A 17,944-nucleotide genomic window follows, 5' to 3' on the forward strand; every position below is an offset into this window, starting at 1 on the left:
GTCTTCCAAGCTCATTGCAGACCATACAGAACGTTAGAGCAGATGAGTCTCATAGAATCCACTACTGACCCTGAGATTAGCTCAGCTGGTTGGAGCATGGTGCTAATAACACCAGAGTTGTGGGTTTGATCCTCTTATGGGCCATTCACTTAAGAGCTGGACTCAATTGGTTACTGTATAAATACAGTCAGATTCAGCTATGTAAAGGAATACTCAAGGCAAAGTTCCACTTAAATTGCAAGACCTTTCTGCACCAAGAGGCCAATAAAGGTCTGAGGTTTAGTACCTGCTGCACAGCTTAGAGCCTTGCAATAAATGTAAAGGTGAACTGCAGCAATACCTGTAAGCCAACCTGTAGGGTCTGATGCAGAGTTGACTCTGAATGTGGTTGCTTAGCATGTGGCTGTTAAAGAATTAATAAATATGGGACCAGGTGAGCCTTAGAAATCTGTTTTCTTCCCTCTTCTGGGGCACACAGCTCGCTGCACTGACTTCGTGTTCATCTGACCTTTCCAAGATTTCTGCGTCTGTCCTCATAGCGGTTCCTTGCCAGGTTGCTGCTTATTCCTGGCCTCTTTGACAGACATCTCTTCCTGCCTGCACAGCCTTTTATCTCAGCTGTTGTTAGCCAGCACTTAGCTGCAAAGTGCATTCATCTTTTTTTGACTGTTGCTGTGTGGGGTTTCTACCTCCCATCAGAAGACCTAGTAGGGTTGACACACTTCTTCCAGCACACAGTGTAGACAGAACAGACTGATCTGGGTTACAGAGCAGCTTCTGTCCTCAGGTGAGGAAACTGAAGTCCCTGGCTGCAGAATTAAATGCCTCAGGCAGTCTAGGTGAATTAAGGCAAATTACTAGCTGGAATAGAAAAACTGCATAGATATGTTTAAGGGCATGATGCTGCATGATAATCAGTGCTCTGATCCCCCAAACAGTTCTCGTCTATACAGCTTCTCTCTTTTCACGTCCTCTTTTCTCTTTTCCTGTCCTCTTTCTCCCTTTACTCTTCCAGTATCTTAAAATAGCCCCTCTAGCTTCAGAGCTGCATAGAAGGACTAGTATAGGTTTGATCTCTACAAGGCCTGCCACTGGCTCTTCTGTTTTAGAGATTTTTATGATTGCTCAGGGAAAGATACCATTTCCCACAGTAGCGTATAAAAGTACATAGGAATTGTATTTAATACATAAATATGAGAACTATTAGACTGTCAGGATTTATGAATTTCATAATTGGTTTTTTATCTGCCTTTTTTTTTCTTTTTTTGCCCCCTACAATACTTTATGCTTCAAACGGTTCTTACTTGTAGGTGTCTCTGTGCCTGGGTTCCCTCTGCTCTGAAGCAAGGAATGTTTGTGGCTGCTAATTCATATTTGAACTTGTCCTTTTAGTTAAGAAGGAAGAATGCAGAGAACTGGGAAATTTTGTCTCTTCTCTGGTGGTGTGCAACTTCTTTCCTTGCTCTGTCAGGGCTCTCCTCTTGTTCCTGTGGTGCTCGTGTTGAAGGACCTGCTGCTGCTGTCACCATAGGGTTTTTTCATCTGTGCTAGAATGCCACTACTTGTCCTTCTGTCTTGCAATGCTCACAGGGTTGGTTTTTTTTAACTTCTTACGTAGTTCAAAAGAAAAATGGTTAAGGATATTTCTCACATTAAGTCTTAACTTTGGTGAAATACCTTGCTGTTGAAGACCACTGGTTTTAGTAGGTAGATGGGAAGTTAAGCTTTGCCTCCCTGAAATAATGTGTGCCGTGTGACCGTTCGTTTAATTTTTTTTTCCAGTTAGTCACACAAGCACATGAGAAGCTACCACCACCTTGTGGATTTAACATGAGGGGTTCTCTATAAGCAGATGTTTGTCAGTTAGCATTTCTGGAAAGTTACAGTTCTTATTATCTAGGGTGTTACTGACTCCTACTTTATTGGCCACTCAAACACATTTCACCCACACCATTCTTCTATGTAGTCTTAACTTTGGAATAAATGCCCATTTTGCCCCCCCCCCCCATATGTTTACCTAGAAATGTTTACCTAGACATTTACATGACAGGTGTGTAACCACAGGTTTTCTACAAGATGCAGAACTGGTAACTTCGTAGGAAATGTAGATCTGTAAGTGTCTCAATCAACCTGCAATGAAGATGATGTATATAATGTAGAGACATAATAGTTATGAGCACAGTGGAAAGCTGGAAAAAGAATTTGTAGGTGCTCGCTCACTGTCACAAATTTGTGCTTCAGCATGAAAGGTTTAACTTTTAAGTGCCCTTTCTTTTTTGTTGATAGAGTACTGTTCTGAATCTTCAAAAATAAGAAAAACAGTTCTGATAAGTGCGTTGCATTTTAATAAATTTTGACTCTCTCAAAATGTTAAGGAAAAAAAAAAGGAAAAGAGATCACCTCAAGCTATTTTTCTATAACGGGTTTAACCTTTGTCTTATTTTTTAATATTTACAGGGTTTTTTTCAGCTGCAGAATTTGGCCACCACCTCAAAGGAACTCATTGTTAATATAATGTATAGCGTACTAGAGACGATGAGCTAGTGGGCTTATTTCACAATTCCAAACTCCCACCTACTGCTAAAATCTATAGCTCTTTCCTTGATGCTGCAGTGTCCATCTACCTCAGCACCTGCCACATTTCACTTAAGTAATTGTTTGAAAATTAAAGGTTACCCACTCTCCTGTGAAAGTTGGTGGAGACTCGTTCCAAAATCAGCAGCTCTTCCCCTTCCTGAAATAAATTTTGGGGTTATAAAACTGTGTCCAAAGTCATCACAAACCTGTGCTGGATTATGAGTCGCATTGTCACGTATGGTGTGCCTGAGCTTTTGTTTGGCTATTATGGACAAAGGAGTCTGCTTCACATGATGTAAGAAGTGTTTGCCCTAAGAAGAACAGAGGTCCTCTTGAACCAATTAGGCAAAAATAACAGCTGGGCTACCCACTAATAAGGAAGGTGCTGCTAAACCTCTTTTCATTGTGAGAAGAAATAAATCTTTTAAGGCTTACTCCCTTGCATTTTTATAGAGAGCAATTCTTTGAAAAATTCAGCAATCCAGCTGGGTGATATGTGCAGGAAGACTGTGAAGAAGATAAAGAAACTTTTAAAAATAAAAAATGGTATTATAGCTGTTAGATTTGGCAATTATAAATGTTTCATTGAAGATTTCAGTATTTAGAGAAAGTTTTACTGTTTAAATTGTTAAGAACGTGGAGTTTGGGGTTAGCACAACAGGCAGTCTCCCACAAGTTCCTTGTAGCTTGTTCTGCAAGAGGACATTCCTTCCTGGAGCAAATCTCTTCTGATATCTTCTTTAAATAAAGGCAGCCCAAATATATTTTTAGTAAGTCTGAGAGAAAAGCAGGAAGTGGAGGTTACAGAGGATTGGGACAGGTAATGCTAACTTTTTAGCCTTACCCTTTCTGTGAAAATTACCCCATCCTGGCCAAACAACTTGTTAGGTAGGGAGAGCACTTACGTTTTCCTGACAGATTGAGTCTTCCTGAGAAAATCTCTAATGCCTCAAGGGAATGATTTGGAAGTGGTCAGGCACAAAGAAAGGGAGGAGTATCTAGAATTCCCATGTGGGTGCCACATACTGTGATTTACTGTAAATTACTGTGATTTACTGATTTTTTTTTTTCCATATGGTAGTGGCAAGTGGCAACTAGAGCAGTCTTTACTACCATCCTGTAAGAGGCATATCTTCCCCAGGACTTCATCCTGGGTCTGTGGAGGAGAATAGCTATGGACGAGAGGAAGTTTGACAGCCCTTCTATGCATCTGAGATGTGTTCTGTTAGTACCCTAGATTATTTTGGGGAAAATGGCAGATTTTTTTTCCATGGTCTTTACTGACCAAATTTTTGGTGTTTTTTTTTAGTTTTTGTTTGTTTGTTGGATATGGCCCCCTTTCAGTAGCTTTTTGCTATTAATATCTGAACGTAAGTAATTTTCCTACGTGATAGAATTACAGAAGATTTGATGCGTGAATAAACAGTTAACTGAGCTGAACACTTTGACATTGAGTTAATTAATCTCTCAAAGGTGTGTCCTCTTCTGGAGCGCTCTGAGATGTGAGTAAAGACTTTTTGAGCAGAAGACAAACAAAAGTGTTTGCCACTGCTCTGTACGTTGTGGAAATGCTGCTTCTTTGTCTTTTTTCATTCAAATCAGTGGACTATGGGCAAACAAGCAGGCAAGTCGCAGATGAACTCAATGGCACAATTATTCTGATATTTATGGTTTTCCTCTATCCAACCTCAAAATAATTTGAATGTTGTTAGGAATGTCTGTCTTTGTAAATATATTGTGGCTGAGCCATCCTTAGAAATAAAAATTGAAGAAAAATTTTAAATTATTGGCTGCAGTCCTGATTTCCTGGCTACTGTTACTTTGGTCAGTGGGTGGCCTGGTCAGCCTTTCCAAAGCCTATTTTCATTTTAAGATATTTTTATTTCTTTGAAATAGGCAAAGCCTTTGGAAAATGAGGGAGCAGCCTGCTTGTGCTTGTATGGATGAAGGCTTATATGTGCAACAAAGTAGCTGTAGAGTTTTTATATTCTGTTTGCAGTAATAGTAAACAGAGCATCTAAAATAACCACTTGCACATTGCAACAAACACATCATCATTTGCTTAAAAAGAGTTATAATTACAGTTGACGAAGCATGGACACCATAAAAAATGCATTAGTTTGGCTTGACACATTAATTACCTGTTTTTGCAGATGTTTTTATATATTGTTGTGCGAACAGTTTACAAAATAATTACAGGAAAGTCATATGGAAAATAAACTAAGTGGGTGGTTTCTCGCCTTAATATTTTCATTCATGTGAATCTGTGTGAGGCACAGCTGCTCCGTAGCAAATGCAGAGGGAGAGAGAGAGACGGGGAATCTTGAGGGGGTTTTTATTCTAAGGTCTCTATGATCAGCCTTGCTGCACTTTTATATCTTGCTTTAGCAGTGTAGTTTTTAAATGTGTAAAATGACATTGCTGATTTAATCCCAGTGATCAGGAGAGGGGAGAAGCTTTGATCCTGATCAGATGAAACATAAATCTTCTAGTATCTAGGAAAATAAATGAAAAATCAATATTATTTTAAGCAGGATGATCTTTTATGAGCAGTTGTAAAGATTCATCAAAGGCTTTGACACAGTTTAAACATTTCCTGTTTGCTGCCATTTAAAGAAAAATGCCTTTCAAATTTAAATTGTAATTAGAGAGATAGCTCTTTAGATTATTGTGGGCTAACCACAGAATGGAAATAGGAGCTCAATATGCTCACACAATTTTTAAATCAGAAGTCCCTAACTAGGAATAAATTATTATTCCTAATTTATTATAAAATAAAATAGATTATTTTGAGAATACACATTTTGTGTAACTAAAAACCCTATTCCATGGCAAAATGTAACATTGCATTTCAAAAAAATAATGCATAAAGTCTGAATCACAGCTTTAACATCTGTCAAATATAAGGATTTGTTCTAGTACTGTGTTTTAGTGATTTATTTGGTTTTAAGTGAAGAGTTCTATGACCTCAAATTTAGCATAAATGCTAAAGATTATTTTTAGTTTAATGGGGTCTTCATTGTTACTCCCTGTGTTTGAGGCTTTTAAAGTAGCATTTATTTGTTTATTAAATTAATATCCTGTCTTTATTTACAGATTTTTGTGAGATATTGGCTGTTTAAATGGAAATTTGTATCGGAACGTAGTCTTTTTCCTTTTCTTGGTTAAATTAATGCAAAGAATAAAAAGCCAAAATCCTATTTCTATAAATCCAATTCTTAAACACCCACTTGTTAAAGTATTCAGAGACTGAACTGTTAAAGAACTTATTCACAAATAAGATGCAAGAACTTGTTGAATAAATCTTGGTTTGTGAATCCACGCCCTTTTTATGGCTGAAGATTTTAATGAGGCAACAGTTTGCAAATGTTATTTAACAAATTACTCAGGAAGGAAAAGTAGAAGGAAAACTGAAATTAATGTCTTGTGAAAGTAGGGAGAACAAAGACAGCTCTAAGGGGACATCCTAGCCTGTTTGCGTTAATTACTGTAAAATTACTGAAGCATTGAAAAAAGGCAATAAACATCCAAAGTAAATACACATAACTAACAATTAAGCAGTAAGCTTGACTTTTATGATAGCCTTAGACACTAACCTAGCAGTTTTCTACCAGTCTGCTGGAAGGAAACACTGGCTGAAGGGTTTATTATTGCTGTGCAGATGTCTTGTTTTCCCTGGGCGACTGCCACTTTGTGTGACAGAGAGAACGTGGGTGCTCACCAGTGGATCGGCACAAGAAAGTTTTATGGTGCATTAACATTATGTGCAGAGATGAAAGTAAGAGCGTTAGTCACGTTTTAAGGAATTGCAACACACACTTATAAAAAAATATTGTGTATCTATTCTCTTCTGATAAAGACATTCAAGTTCAAACAGTTGAGTGATTTTTTTTTTTTTTTTTTTTTTTTTAATCATGGGTGGGAACAAGACTGGCAGTCTCGTGTAGTGGAGTCTTGGTACAAGTGCCTTCTGTCTTTAGAATGAGAGAAATTACTGAAAAACTGATACACATTTGTAATATTGTATGCTGAAAGTGCACTGAATTTTGGACTGTCCAACTTCTTCCCTAACCAGGTGTAGACAAAGGTGTTTGCAGAGCAGGGCTCTGAGTCTCTGTCCAAGGAGGTGACAGTCCCTTTTTCCTCCTGCTATGAGGTAGATAATAATAATTACAATAGATCACTCACCACAGAATTTGGAGTAGATCTGAAGTCTCTTCTGCTTATTCTTGATGGAATCTGTGTGGTAGTTCTGAGTGTTTAGGTAGTCTCTAATCATGATATGACAGGAGTGGGAGTCTCTATTTTATAACGAGGTCAAAATGACTAGTGACACATCATGGCAACATAAAGTGAAAAAGTGTCTGTGCTGATTTGTTTAAAGCAAGAGCAATGATTCATTTTCTCTTGTTTGGGGTAGGGGAAAAACAGCAACTCTGATAGCCTACAGCAGAGGAACTCTCCATGAAGTTTCTGAAGAGAAATTGTACTTAATTTTTAATTGTTCTCTGCCATCTAGAAAGTGCCTGCCCATTCACCTTAGTTAAGGATCCAGGGTTAAAGCTAGCCAGCTATGGTTGAATAGAGGATCAGAGCTGCTGGAGATACATGGCTGCAGCTCATCCCTTCTTTGGGTCCTGCCAGTTGTGAAGCTGAGTGCAGATTGCTCAGGGGCTTGCATGTGTGCACACGTGCTCTGTATGGACATGGTTCAACACAGATGGATTGGCACAGGCAGAAGGATGTGGCCTCTACAGGCACCTGCATAACCACTGGCAGCATGAACAACCCAGTGTCTTTTGAACTATTGCTGCTCAGGGACAGACTTGCTGTTCAGCTCTCTCTGGTAGCTGTCCCCAGGGTCCATGGTCCAGCTCTCAGACATTGTGTCTGACTGGCCTGCTTATTGGTCTTGAAGTTTGTTGGCATATCTTCTGCACAGAGAATAAGGAGCACACTAATGCAGGAAATAGTGAGAAACAGTTTTCTAAGCAGGTAAGACAGACGCTGCTCAAACGCAGGTTTCAGTCAGACTAGCATATTGACCAGCAGCCTGCTTCTTCACGGTTTACCCATGAAATTTCCACCTCTTTTCTCATGCTTGTGCCCCACATCCACCTTGACCCTCATTTAATCATGCTCTTTAAAAATTCACAATGTCTTACACATTGTCACAAGTGCCCCCTGAAAACCTCCCACAGTAAGTTTTGAATGCAAGCTTTTATACAGTAAGTTCTGCCTTGGAAATTCCATAATAGACTTGCTCTTTTTTATGAGACTCATTCTTGATAAACCACAATAATCCTGTTTTTTTCCTTATCAGTTACCAAGTTGCTGATTGAACTCCTTCAAGGTTACACTCAGGTTCCTTTTGTGGCCTGTTGATCAGTGTCTTAGGAGTTTCAGCCTTCCTTATTGACTGTTATCTGCTGTTGGTTAGGTTTTGTGTGTTTGTGTGTTTAATTTATTACCTCTCCTGTTCCTTGCCTTGTCTTTCATGTTGAGTAGCTGTTAGGCAGATAATCTTGCAGTTCCTTGCCCAGTTGGAGCATCGATTTGAGAGGTGCTGGCTTGCACCTGGCAGTGCAGAGCCCGTTGCGGTCAAGGTTTATGCTTCTGCAAGTCTTGGATGGCCTTGGTTAGGGCTGCAAGAGACTGTCAGGGCCATGTGAAGTCTCTGCCTCTGGGACAGTTGCCTCTATCTTATTTTCAGCATAGTAATCTCAGTTCTCTGTTGTTACAGTTGTGTCTCACAGTCTTTTTATCTTTGCTTGGCAGTTGACTGGTTGGGCGTTGTCATCACAAATTGAGTCAGTTGTAACACTATGCTGCTCATGATGTGAATGCCTAAACATAAACTGTAAGTTTTAGAGTGAATACAGAATTTGTGTGGTATCATGGGATTCTCACCTCTTGTAAGAGTTTGGGTAGATTAGAAGTAACACAACGGTGGTTCAGCCATCTGGGAAGTGAAGTAATTGGCGCAAGTGCTTATTGCTTTCTTCCTGTGCCACCCTAAGTCAAGAGGCAAGGAATGCCTAGCATTGGAAAGCTGTGAGCGAGAGTTCTTGGTGTGTCTCCTGTTGCCTTCTGGTTTTTAATAGCATTTCTAAACTTCATGTGTACTTAAGAAAGTCCATACTGGAAACCTGAGGAAAAAATAACTTTATTGTTTTGTTGTAAATGTCCTATTCCATCTTTCCTAATTGATTCTGCTCTTTGTAATACGACATTTGGATCAGTGGTTTGCTTCAATTCTTATTTATGTTACCATAGGAACATATACCAAATCACAGAAATATTAGGTAAAGCTTTTTATTTACCTTAGTCTATGGCAAGGCTTAAATTGTTATTTTTGTAGAACTCTGAGATCATAGCACTGGATTTTTAGAAGATGCATGTCTGTAGGTTTCATTATGGATAAGCCAAAGGAAATCAAAAAGATAGAATCAAAGCAGTCGTGCTTTGATTACTTAGTACCTCTCTCTTCATAGAAAACATAACTTTTTTTTTTTTCTCTGTTGAGGTGAATCAAGTCCAACTCGTCGAGAAGCAGTGAAAAGGAAGACTGCAGAATACCTTATGCGTGCTGAAAAAATTTCCAGTCTCTACCATAAGTCCTCTGAAGATGCATCTGTTTCTATGGTAGGCTTTTATTTATTTTCTTTGAACCAGAATTTGGTATGATTAAGTTGTCTTGTCTTTTAGCAAAGCATATTCAAGCCTAAAGTTCAAAAACTAGCTAGAATTTCTCTTCTGGGAGCCTGAGGTGTATTTTGATGTTAACTTTTGTTGAGTTGCCATTCTTTTCTGATTCTTGTTGGCTTTTCATAACATTATGAAGAGGTTTTGGTTTAATACAGGGTGGTTTTCACATGCTTTCCTGCCACTTACAGGTTATGATGTAAACATTTTTCATCGTACTTAAGAATCTAAAGGTAAAGCAAAAAACCACACTAGAATGTAACATTTCATTTGACTTTTCCATGGGAATATTGCTTGGCCCTGTAGGGAGTGAGAAAGCTGTTGGTTTCTTCAGCTTAGCAGATAGTGGTGTATCAGAACTGAGTGGAGCACACAGTAGAGGAGATCAGATAAATTTTCCACAGAATAAGTACTTAATTGAGCAAAGGTTATTCCTGATCCTTTCAAATGTCTCTCTTGGATATGCTCTTGTGATCAGCTCCTTCTTGATTCTTAGGAAGTTTCTGTACTGTTCCCACTTTCTTGAGCAGAAACACCCTTATCTGTACTTGCACAGAAGACAAACACAGCTTGTTCCAAGATACCCTCAATAAATTTCTACTTTGCCCTTTCCCAAACAGTTCCTTTGGGACTTATCTGTTCTTACTTTAGACTTTTACTGCAGTTGTGCTAAACTGTCTGTGATTGTCAATGACTGCCCTATTGTAGTAAGTACAAAAGGTACCAACTTCCTGACTCTCTGCTTTAATATCAAGTGAGGACAAAAGGTGCAGAAGATTATTGCATCTTACTTTACACAGATCTAAAAGTGCTTTAAGGAGACTGCTGCAAAAATGGGAAGCCTTCTAAAAGCTGTCTAAAAGTAAATTAAAAAAGCAAAGACACTGTTCTTTAAGGGTAGCTTTTTTCATATTGAGAGCCCACAAGTACAATTTTGAGGATGTTCCAAATGGGATACATTTTGTGAGGTTTGGAGTCTTGCTGTTGCTATGAATTGTACTTTGAACAATTTAATATTTTGGACTGATATGAACTCCTACTAGGTACTCTTTTCTTTGGGTCAAACACCCCTGAAAATGGGGAAAAAAATCTATATTGAATGGAAACCTCAGTATGTTTGGAAAGTGCAGAACAAGAGAAAAAACCCACAAGCAACCTATTTTTGCCTTTTTATAAGTTTAAAAATTAATTGTGGTTGGGAAGGAGGAAGAAATAGGTTGCATTTTTGTATGTGAACTTGAGAGGTAAAGTATTTCCTCTTTTATGCTGTACTGAGTAAGATACATGCCTTCTTTGCGGATCCAAGAAAAGCAGATTTAATTGGAATAAGACAAGAAAAAAGAAGTGGTGAGAATAGAAACCCATTCTCCTGTGCTGAAAATCAAAAAATGGACAAGTTATGCCAAACCTGATTTTGCACAAGCAAGATGTTGCACCTGGCTGATCCTCATTTTTACAAAAAAACCCCCATGTTTCCATGATTTAGCTTTGTGGTTTTTTTCCTAAGTTTGTACATTTATTGTTATGTCCTTTATTTGCTGTTCTTCATAATGCATACATTTTACTTTTATCTTAGAGCTTTGGAATTTGCTGACATCGAGGGCAGATAGTGCTGATGGGTCATGGTGGTTGTGTTAAGGAGTAGCTTGTCTCCAAGCTGATAGCTGAAAGTTAATCACGAGAAGGACTTAATCTCCAAAAGTTATTCTAAGAGTAGTGGTAGGAACCACAAAGAATTGGCATGCTCTGTGCTTTGGCTTAGTGGCTTAAGGAACATGAGGAATGTGACTCTTCCTGCATGTTGGTTGCTGAGCAGACCTGAGTTCTTGCACTGCAGTTACTGCTTGTTCTTTGTACTGCCCAATATAGTTTATATTAAGAATGCGTTAATTTTCCCACCTCATACAGACAGTGATAAGTGCACTGAAATGACCTGCAGCTATGTGCAGTGTGGAATACCCATCGAAACATGCAGATGCTTTGTGTCCTTCTCCTAAAAAAACTAAGTCCATATTGTGCAAGGTTAGTGCAGGACCTGGGCCCTTATGAAGGCTGGCAGAGTGCAGTTTTGTTATGGTAAGCATGGTTCAGTGCAGGGAATGTCAAGGGCAGTGAGCGTGCCGGGACCATTCCTTGGTGGAAGAGGTCTGATTAGTAGACAAGCATGGGCATTTAAGGCAGAGTGCTCTTGTTCATGATGTGATGTTACCAGGCAGAACTGCTTTGTCACCCATGTTCGCTGTAGATGGCTTTGTGTTTCCTATTGTGCCCTTACAAGGGACCGTCATGGTGATCAGCGTCAGAACTAGGCTCACATGCCTTTCTTAGAAATGGAATTTTACTTCTCTTTCACCCGCCAGGCCAGGGAACTGTCCAGCAAGGGAAGAGGTAAGCTCAGAAGTGCAGGTTCAGTTGTTGTCCTGCATTTCTCAGCCTCTCGTATCTCCCAAAGGCTCGGGCTGCCAGCCATGTGCTGAGTCACATGCAGCAGTCTCAGAAGACTGTGCCCACTACCCATACCCAGAGCTACCCATTTGCCATCTGAACACCACATGAAGGCAGAGCACAGTGCCGTGCTTTTCTCTGGGGGCCTGGGGCAGGAGAAAGGGAGTCATTCTTTCATGACTAGAAATGCCAGACACTTGCCTCTTCGAAGACCAGATTTCCCTAGGGGCAAAAGTCTGGCGTTTCAGAGCTGAGAAGCAAAAATTATCTTTAATGCCATGGAAACCAAACAAAGAACAACAGTACTTTGTTACTTTTCTTGCCTCGACAAAAATTCAGCAGTGTAGCCCTCAAGGATAGCATCCTTAGCAACAACCCTGCTGCTGGCAAGTGCAAGTGGTGAAGAGAGAAACACAAGAAGAGGGTGTTTGGAGAACCCTTGGCACTGTTAAAAACAGGTCGTGGGTAGAGGCCTTAATGATGGATAGAAGATTCTTAAGGCTGGAAAGAAACACAGGGAGCTGATGCAACTGTGACCGTGAACTGGGAACTCACTTGACAGAGTCTTGTAAACATTGAGAAAAGCCTTGCTGCCCACAAGAGTAGGAGATGTGGGGACGTCTCCTGGAGCTTGTAAACAAGCATGTAGACCTTCTGGAAAAACAAACTGCAGCAAATGCTGTCCTTCTCTTCTTCCTTTGGCGCAGCACAGCAGCTTCCAGGAACTTTTCTTTGACAAACGCTCCAGAGCACTGTGTGTTGGCAGCAGTGGGGCATTTTGCACATTCTCAAGCTGCATTTTCTCCTCTACCCCTTTATAAGTAGCAGCTCTGGGGAGCCACCTCCAAGCCTGAGAGGGAGCTGCAGCAACAGCCTCTGAATCCCACTGGATTGACTGTCAGAAAGCTGAAGTCTTACATAGCTGTCAGCTGCAAAGCCCAGCACAGCTGTCTGTACAGACTGTGGGCCCATTCTAACTTCGGTAGTTTTATAAAGCACATTTTTTCCCTCTTTGAAATTAGTTCTGATTCTACTTATGCCTGACTTCTTATATTCAGAGTTGTTTCTTTTTGCGCCATTATGAAAGCTGTTGTCTTTTAAAATGTCAATTATTTTTGATTTTCAAAGCAATTTACTAACAAGAGGTACATGCAAGCCTGATGCCCAAACAGAAGAAGCAGCCTTCATTCTTTGTGGTTTTCACAAGATATCTTCCTAAAATTCTCATTAAATGTGCATGAAAATTACATGAAGTATAAAGAAAATGCACTGCCATAGTTCTGTGAGATATAAATTTAACATAAAATAGGAAATTCAGTCTCAAGGCTTCCAAGATCACATCGAAGGTGTGTTCCAGCTTCAGGGAAGATGCGTTCTCCAGTTGGTTCTCACTGAGGGCCTTCTCAAACACACTGTAGATTTCTATGGTTCAGATGCAGGCAGAAATGCAACCTGCTTTTCTCCTGATGCACATGGAGGAAGGGGCCAGGATGTTCTACCAGACCAGGAGAGCTGGAAGCACTTTCACACCCATGAGGCAGATACCAGTGTATTTGCCTCAAAACAGGGCATCTCCTTGCTTCCACTGAAGATCTAGCTATGCTGCAGGTAAAGTCATCAGACTCAGACCTCGAAATGGCAAGGGGAGATCATATTTTGATGTGCAGCTCTGCACTGGTGTTCATGAAAGTTCTCTTTTCTTATCCTGGGGATCTGTGGTGAATGCTGTCAAAGGTGGCAGCATTAGCAGTTACATTAGCAGAGCTTTCTGGGTGAAAGAATGAAGAGATGAAAATAAAATAATTTAGAGGGAAATCTAGGGAAAACAGCGGATGTGCTGGGAAAGCTCTGAGGAGGCAACGCAAGGTGCATCGCTGCTTGAGCACAGGGGTTGCTTTATGCAACCAAAGGAGGACCAGGACCCACTATTCCTTATTTTTCACTGCATCCTGGGAAGTAGTGGGATGCAAGGAACTCCACAACAGATGCTGGTATGCCCCAGCCTGGGATGTGCATGTCATGTGATTCTTGGAGTTGTCCTATGCAGAGCCAGGAGTTGGATGCGATGATCCTTGTCAGTTCCTTCCAACTCAGGATATTCTATGATTTCCCATCAAATGGTGTTTGTGTCACTGGACTACGACAGTTCTCTTGCCTTAAATGAGGTTAATGTGAGAGGCCCTTCCTCTTGCCTGGCTTCTCCTTCTCCCTCTGCTCTTATAACTACTGACCGGGATGCCAAAGCTGAGGCAAGAGCTATTGCTACATTTCCTTGTGTAGCTTGCAAAACTAGAGCTTTCCAAGGGCAGGTGGTGGCCACAAGCTGCTGAGGCTTTGCAGAGGCATCACAGTCAGCATCATCCTTTTCTACTTGCAATTAGCCCATGATGCTGGCCAAAGGCTAATGGTGGGAGAGGAACTGGTGATGCCAATCCTATCTCAGATAAATCTAGCAGTGCAACTCAGAGTATAGTCTGGAAATATAGGGCCTGACCACAGGAGAGAGCATCCTGGGATACCTGTGCAGCATGCCGAGCGTTTGGACAGGCTGCCAAAGGCCTTCTTCAGGCAAAGGTAGCCTGCCACTTTCTTTAGAATACAAATGCCTCATTTCTAAAGGCAAATAAAGCTTTTGACTTTTTGTTACCCTCCTTCCTGTATTTATTTTTTTCTTTCAGTCCTCTGTTTTTGATGAGATGGTGTGTTTTAGTTATTTTTATTATTGCTGCCTAGATGCTGAGCTTGGATTTTTACTCTATTCAGAGGAGCAGGCGGTTTCATAGAGTGCTTAATTGCTGCAGTTCTGGGAATTGGGTATTTAGAGTTTGCTTCCGGCTTGGTTCGCAGCAGAATGTGATGCCTCCCCATCACTGGGCTCTACTATTAGACTTTGCAACAGTGAAACCAAAGTACTGTAAAGAGCAAAAAATAACCTGAAACTGATAACAGTGGAAAAGCTATTGGGAGCTGTGGAGATGTAGATGTGACTGTAAATCCTTTTAAGGTAAGAAGTGACTGTAGAGTGCATATGTGAGAAACAGTGTGTGTACACAGTATTGCTGACTGTGTCACCATCGGTCATACATTAGAAAAGGACCTAAAATATAAATAATGGGATTGTTTTAGCTCTTAAGACATAATGGGTGCAGAAATCTAATTGCATAGCAGTATTAGACAACTATTAACTTCTGTAGAGATGCATGAACTTAATTAATGGTTGAAATGTTATTCATAAGAGAGAATTTTAAAAGCTTGATTATTGAGGAATAGTTATAAAATGTAATAGCGAGCAGACAGAAGTGGAAATCTTTTATAGTAGTCTAGAGGATTTGGAATTGTTATCTTCCATTTAATGTATTCCTTAGAATGCTTTTGAAATCTTGTCATGAATAAGTGTTAGCACAACTCTTTGTTTCAAAGGAAATATTTGATTATTGTGGAAAAATTGCACATTCTCGAAATACTTTTAACAGCTTACTAGAATGTGGAACCTAAATTAGATTTGGAGAAACAAGTTCATGCAGAGTGTTCTTTTTTTTCTTCTTCTTTCTCCTGCAGCCTTTAGTTTTAGATTGTAGAATCTGGGCCGTTTTCTCCTAGCTGCATTTGGTACTTCTGCTTGACGGCCATTATGAAACAATTATAAGATCCAGACAAATAAATGAAGATAAATAATGAACCCTTTTAAACATCGAGCCCATAAAAGCACACTTTTTCTCCATGCTTTTTGAACATGTATTTATAACCCTTTCTTTTGGATTTTGGGGGCAATGCTTAAATAAGTACTGAGTTTTTAGGAAGGAATTTCGAAGGGGAAGTAATTGACTCGCAACACAAAGGGGTTTAGTTTTGGGGAAGGCTTTGGCCTTTGAGGATACCACAGTAAGGATGTCAGAGGGGAAAAAGTAGAAAGGGAGCAAATGGCACTACCTAGTTTAGCATGTTAGAGATTATGAACACAAGTGAAAACTTTTTGATTTTCCCTGATAGTTAAGCATTTCATCCACAGCATAATTACTTAGCAGCCGTTTTCCTATGTGACATAGTTGTTACTTATTGTCTCAGGATGCTGACAAATTAGATAAACAGCTTTTATGTCTTAGAAGCCTAAAAATCAAGGAGTTTCACCTTCCTCTTCCTATCTACCTTTGTGCGATAGAAATGTACTTGGGGAGGCCAGGTTATGCTTGGGAGGAGTTTGGCAATCAATAGCTCTGCAGATGAAATTACCTTATTTGTGAGGAAGAGGTTGTAGTAGAAGCTGCATGTTGAATTTTTGGAGGAAGATCTAATGAATTCTCTCAGTTGGCGACCAGAAACTTCTGAAAATGTTTGTTAACGTGCCAGAGGTATATGGGATGCTTAAGAGGTTGATCTTTGTCCCAGAAGACTTCCAGTCGAAATGCTCTTCCTGCCTTGGAGATGCAAGCTTTGAGTTTGCCCTGAGTATGCAAAACATAGCACGGACAAAAATCCATGCTTATTAGCATATTAACTACTTGATAGTTAGCACATGCCAATTTTCTTGCTGTGGTGTTAATTTCTAGATTAATGATACATAGCAAGCTACCTTTTTCTAAGGCAGTTTTAGGGATAATTTCTGTTGTGCACCTTATTATTAAACAGATTTCACAAAGCTCACCAGAGAGCAAGAGAACCCTGTTTATAATTCCATATTTTCTGTTCTTCAGACTTTAAAAGCCTCTAATTTGCTTTCTCCTCCTCAATGATCTCTGAATTATTTTGTACCCAGAATACCTGTAAGGCTTTGATTGATTATTATGATGTGGTAAGAACCGAGTAATCAATTGCCAAGTTCCATTAAGCATAGCAAATATAAAAATTAATTATTTTTTTCTCTTTTAAATTTTTGTTTTCACTGTTATCTTGACTTTTATTTACTTGCAAGTTGTTTTTTTTTCCCCCCACTAAGGACAAACAGAAAACTTCTCCTTTCATCTTCACTCTCTCTGATTTATGATAAATTTAGTTTCCTTCGGCCTGGCATTTGCTTCAGCAGGCAGTCTTCCTTCAAGTACCACCCTGATTGATGTATAATCTTTGATATCTTCCATTAGCCTCCAGGATCACTAAGTTCAAGGCCCTCTTGGAACCTAAGGAGCCCTGCCGAGGAACTGAAGACCTTCAGAGTCCTTGGGGTGATTGACAAGGTAATTCTTCAGTGTCTCTTCAAGAATTCAGTCATAAATCGACTGCATGCTGACATTTTGTCTTTGAAGCTGTGGATCTTAAGGATATGAAACAAAAGGGGAAAATGACTCAAATGCATCTGCACTTTAAAATAACAAAAGTAGAAGAAAAAAAGGCTTTTATCTAAGCAATTCATGTAAGGTCATGCAAAATGTATTTGAGCTAAAGGATAAGGTACATGTTTGGTGGCATTCAATAGGATGAGGCCTGTTTTTCAAAAGTGAAGTCATAGTTACAATACTGGGGTAAGGACGAGTTGATGTTTTTTTTCAGTTGAACAATCTAGTGGATACTTGAAGTATAGAAGGATAGAAATTCCTACTTTTGAACTCTTTCTTGAAATGGGGACTGGGGACACACATGACTGTTCTCCTTCCCTGAGAATTTGGAATTGAAATGTATTGCCAAGACAGAGATTCAGCAATGAAGCCAAGCTTATTTTTGAGTCATGCAAATAATGTCTTCCAAAATCCCAGGATAATACCCCTCTGTAAACAGCAAAGGACCATACGGAGTTTTTGCAAGCCTAATTAAGAGACCAGAAGAATTGTTGCATTGTTTTGATAACACTGATTAGCATTACCTTACCAAATACTTTTAAGATGATGTATTATTATTCAGCAATGTGACAGTGGCCAATGCAGACTGTAATGGCTCGTTTCCTTTTTGCTGTGCCAAGTCCCTTGTGCCTTTTGATAGTTCCTTATGTGGTCCCTGGTTTGTGTCAGCTGGTGGTGTGTGGTCATTTTATGCATTTATAACATGCATCAGAAAACCTGTAGCTTGTCTCTTAAGGTCTGTATTTCTTGATTTCTTTTTCTTGTTGGACTGACCCCAGCTGTTGGGACCGATTTTTGGTTTTCTTTGCCTGTTTTGTTGTAATTGAGTGCATAAGTTGATAATTTCTCCTCAGAGGGCTATATATGTTAGGTATTGTGGTTGCTTTTATAGCACACAAGGTTTTCTCAGCTCTGAGTTCATAGTCACTGTATCTTCTTTCCTCATG

General features: G+C 39.7%; 1 protein-coding gene across 3 annotated transcripts in view; it reads left to right on the forward strand.

Moving 5' to 3' along the window:
• The window catches only part of RPS6KC1 (ribosomal protein S6 kinase C1), an 89,382-nt gene that overhangs the window by 30,898 nt on the left and 40,540 nt on the right, over positions 1-17,944 (forward strand). For all 3 annotated transcript variants that reach the window (XM_027890727.1, XM_027890730.1, XM_027890728.1), the window contains 2 exons: positions 9,104-9,222; positions 16,806-16,898. In XM_027890727.1, the coding sequence (XP_027746528.1) occupies positions 9,104-9,222; positions 16,806-16,898 (212 nt within the window). The remainder of the gene's footprint in view (positions 1-9,103; positions 9,223-16,805; positions 16,899-17,944) is intronic.

This window comes from Empidonax traillii, unplaced genomic scaffold (assembly GCF_003031625.1).
Source record: "Empidonax traillii isolate 1590-97213 ecotype Southwest subspecies unplaced genomic scaffold, ASM303162v1 scaffold296:size1881848, whole genome shotgun sequence".
Classification (NCBI taxonomy): Eukaryota; Metazoa; Chordata; class Aves; order Passeriformes; family Tyrannidae; genus Empidonax; species Empidonax traillii.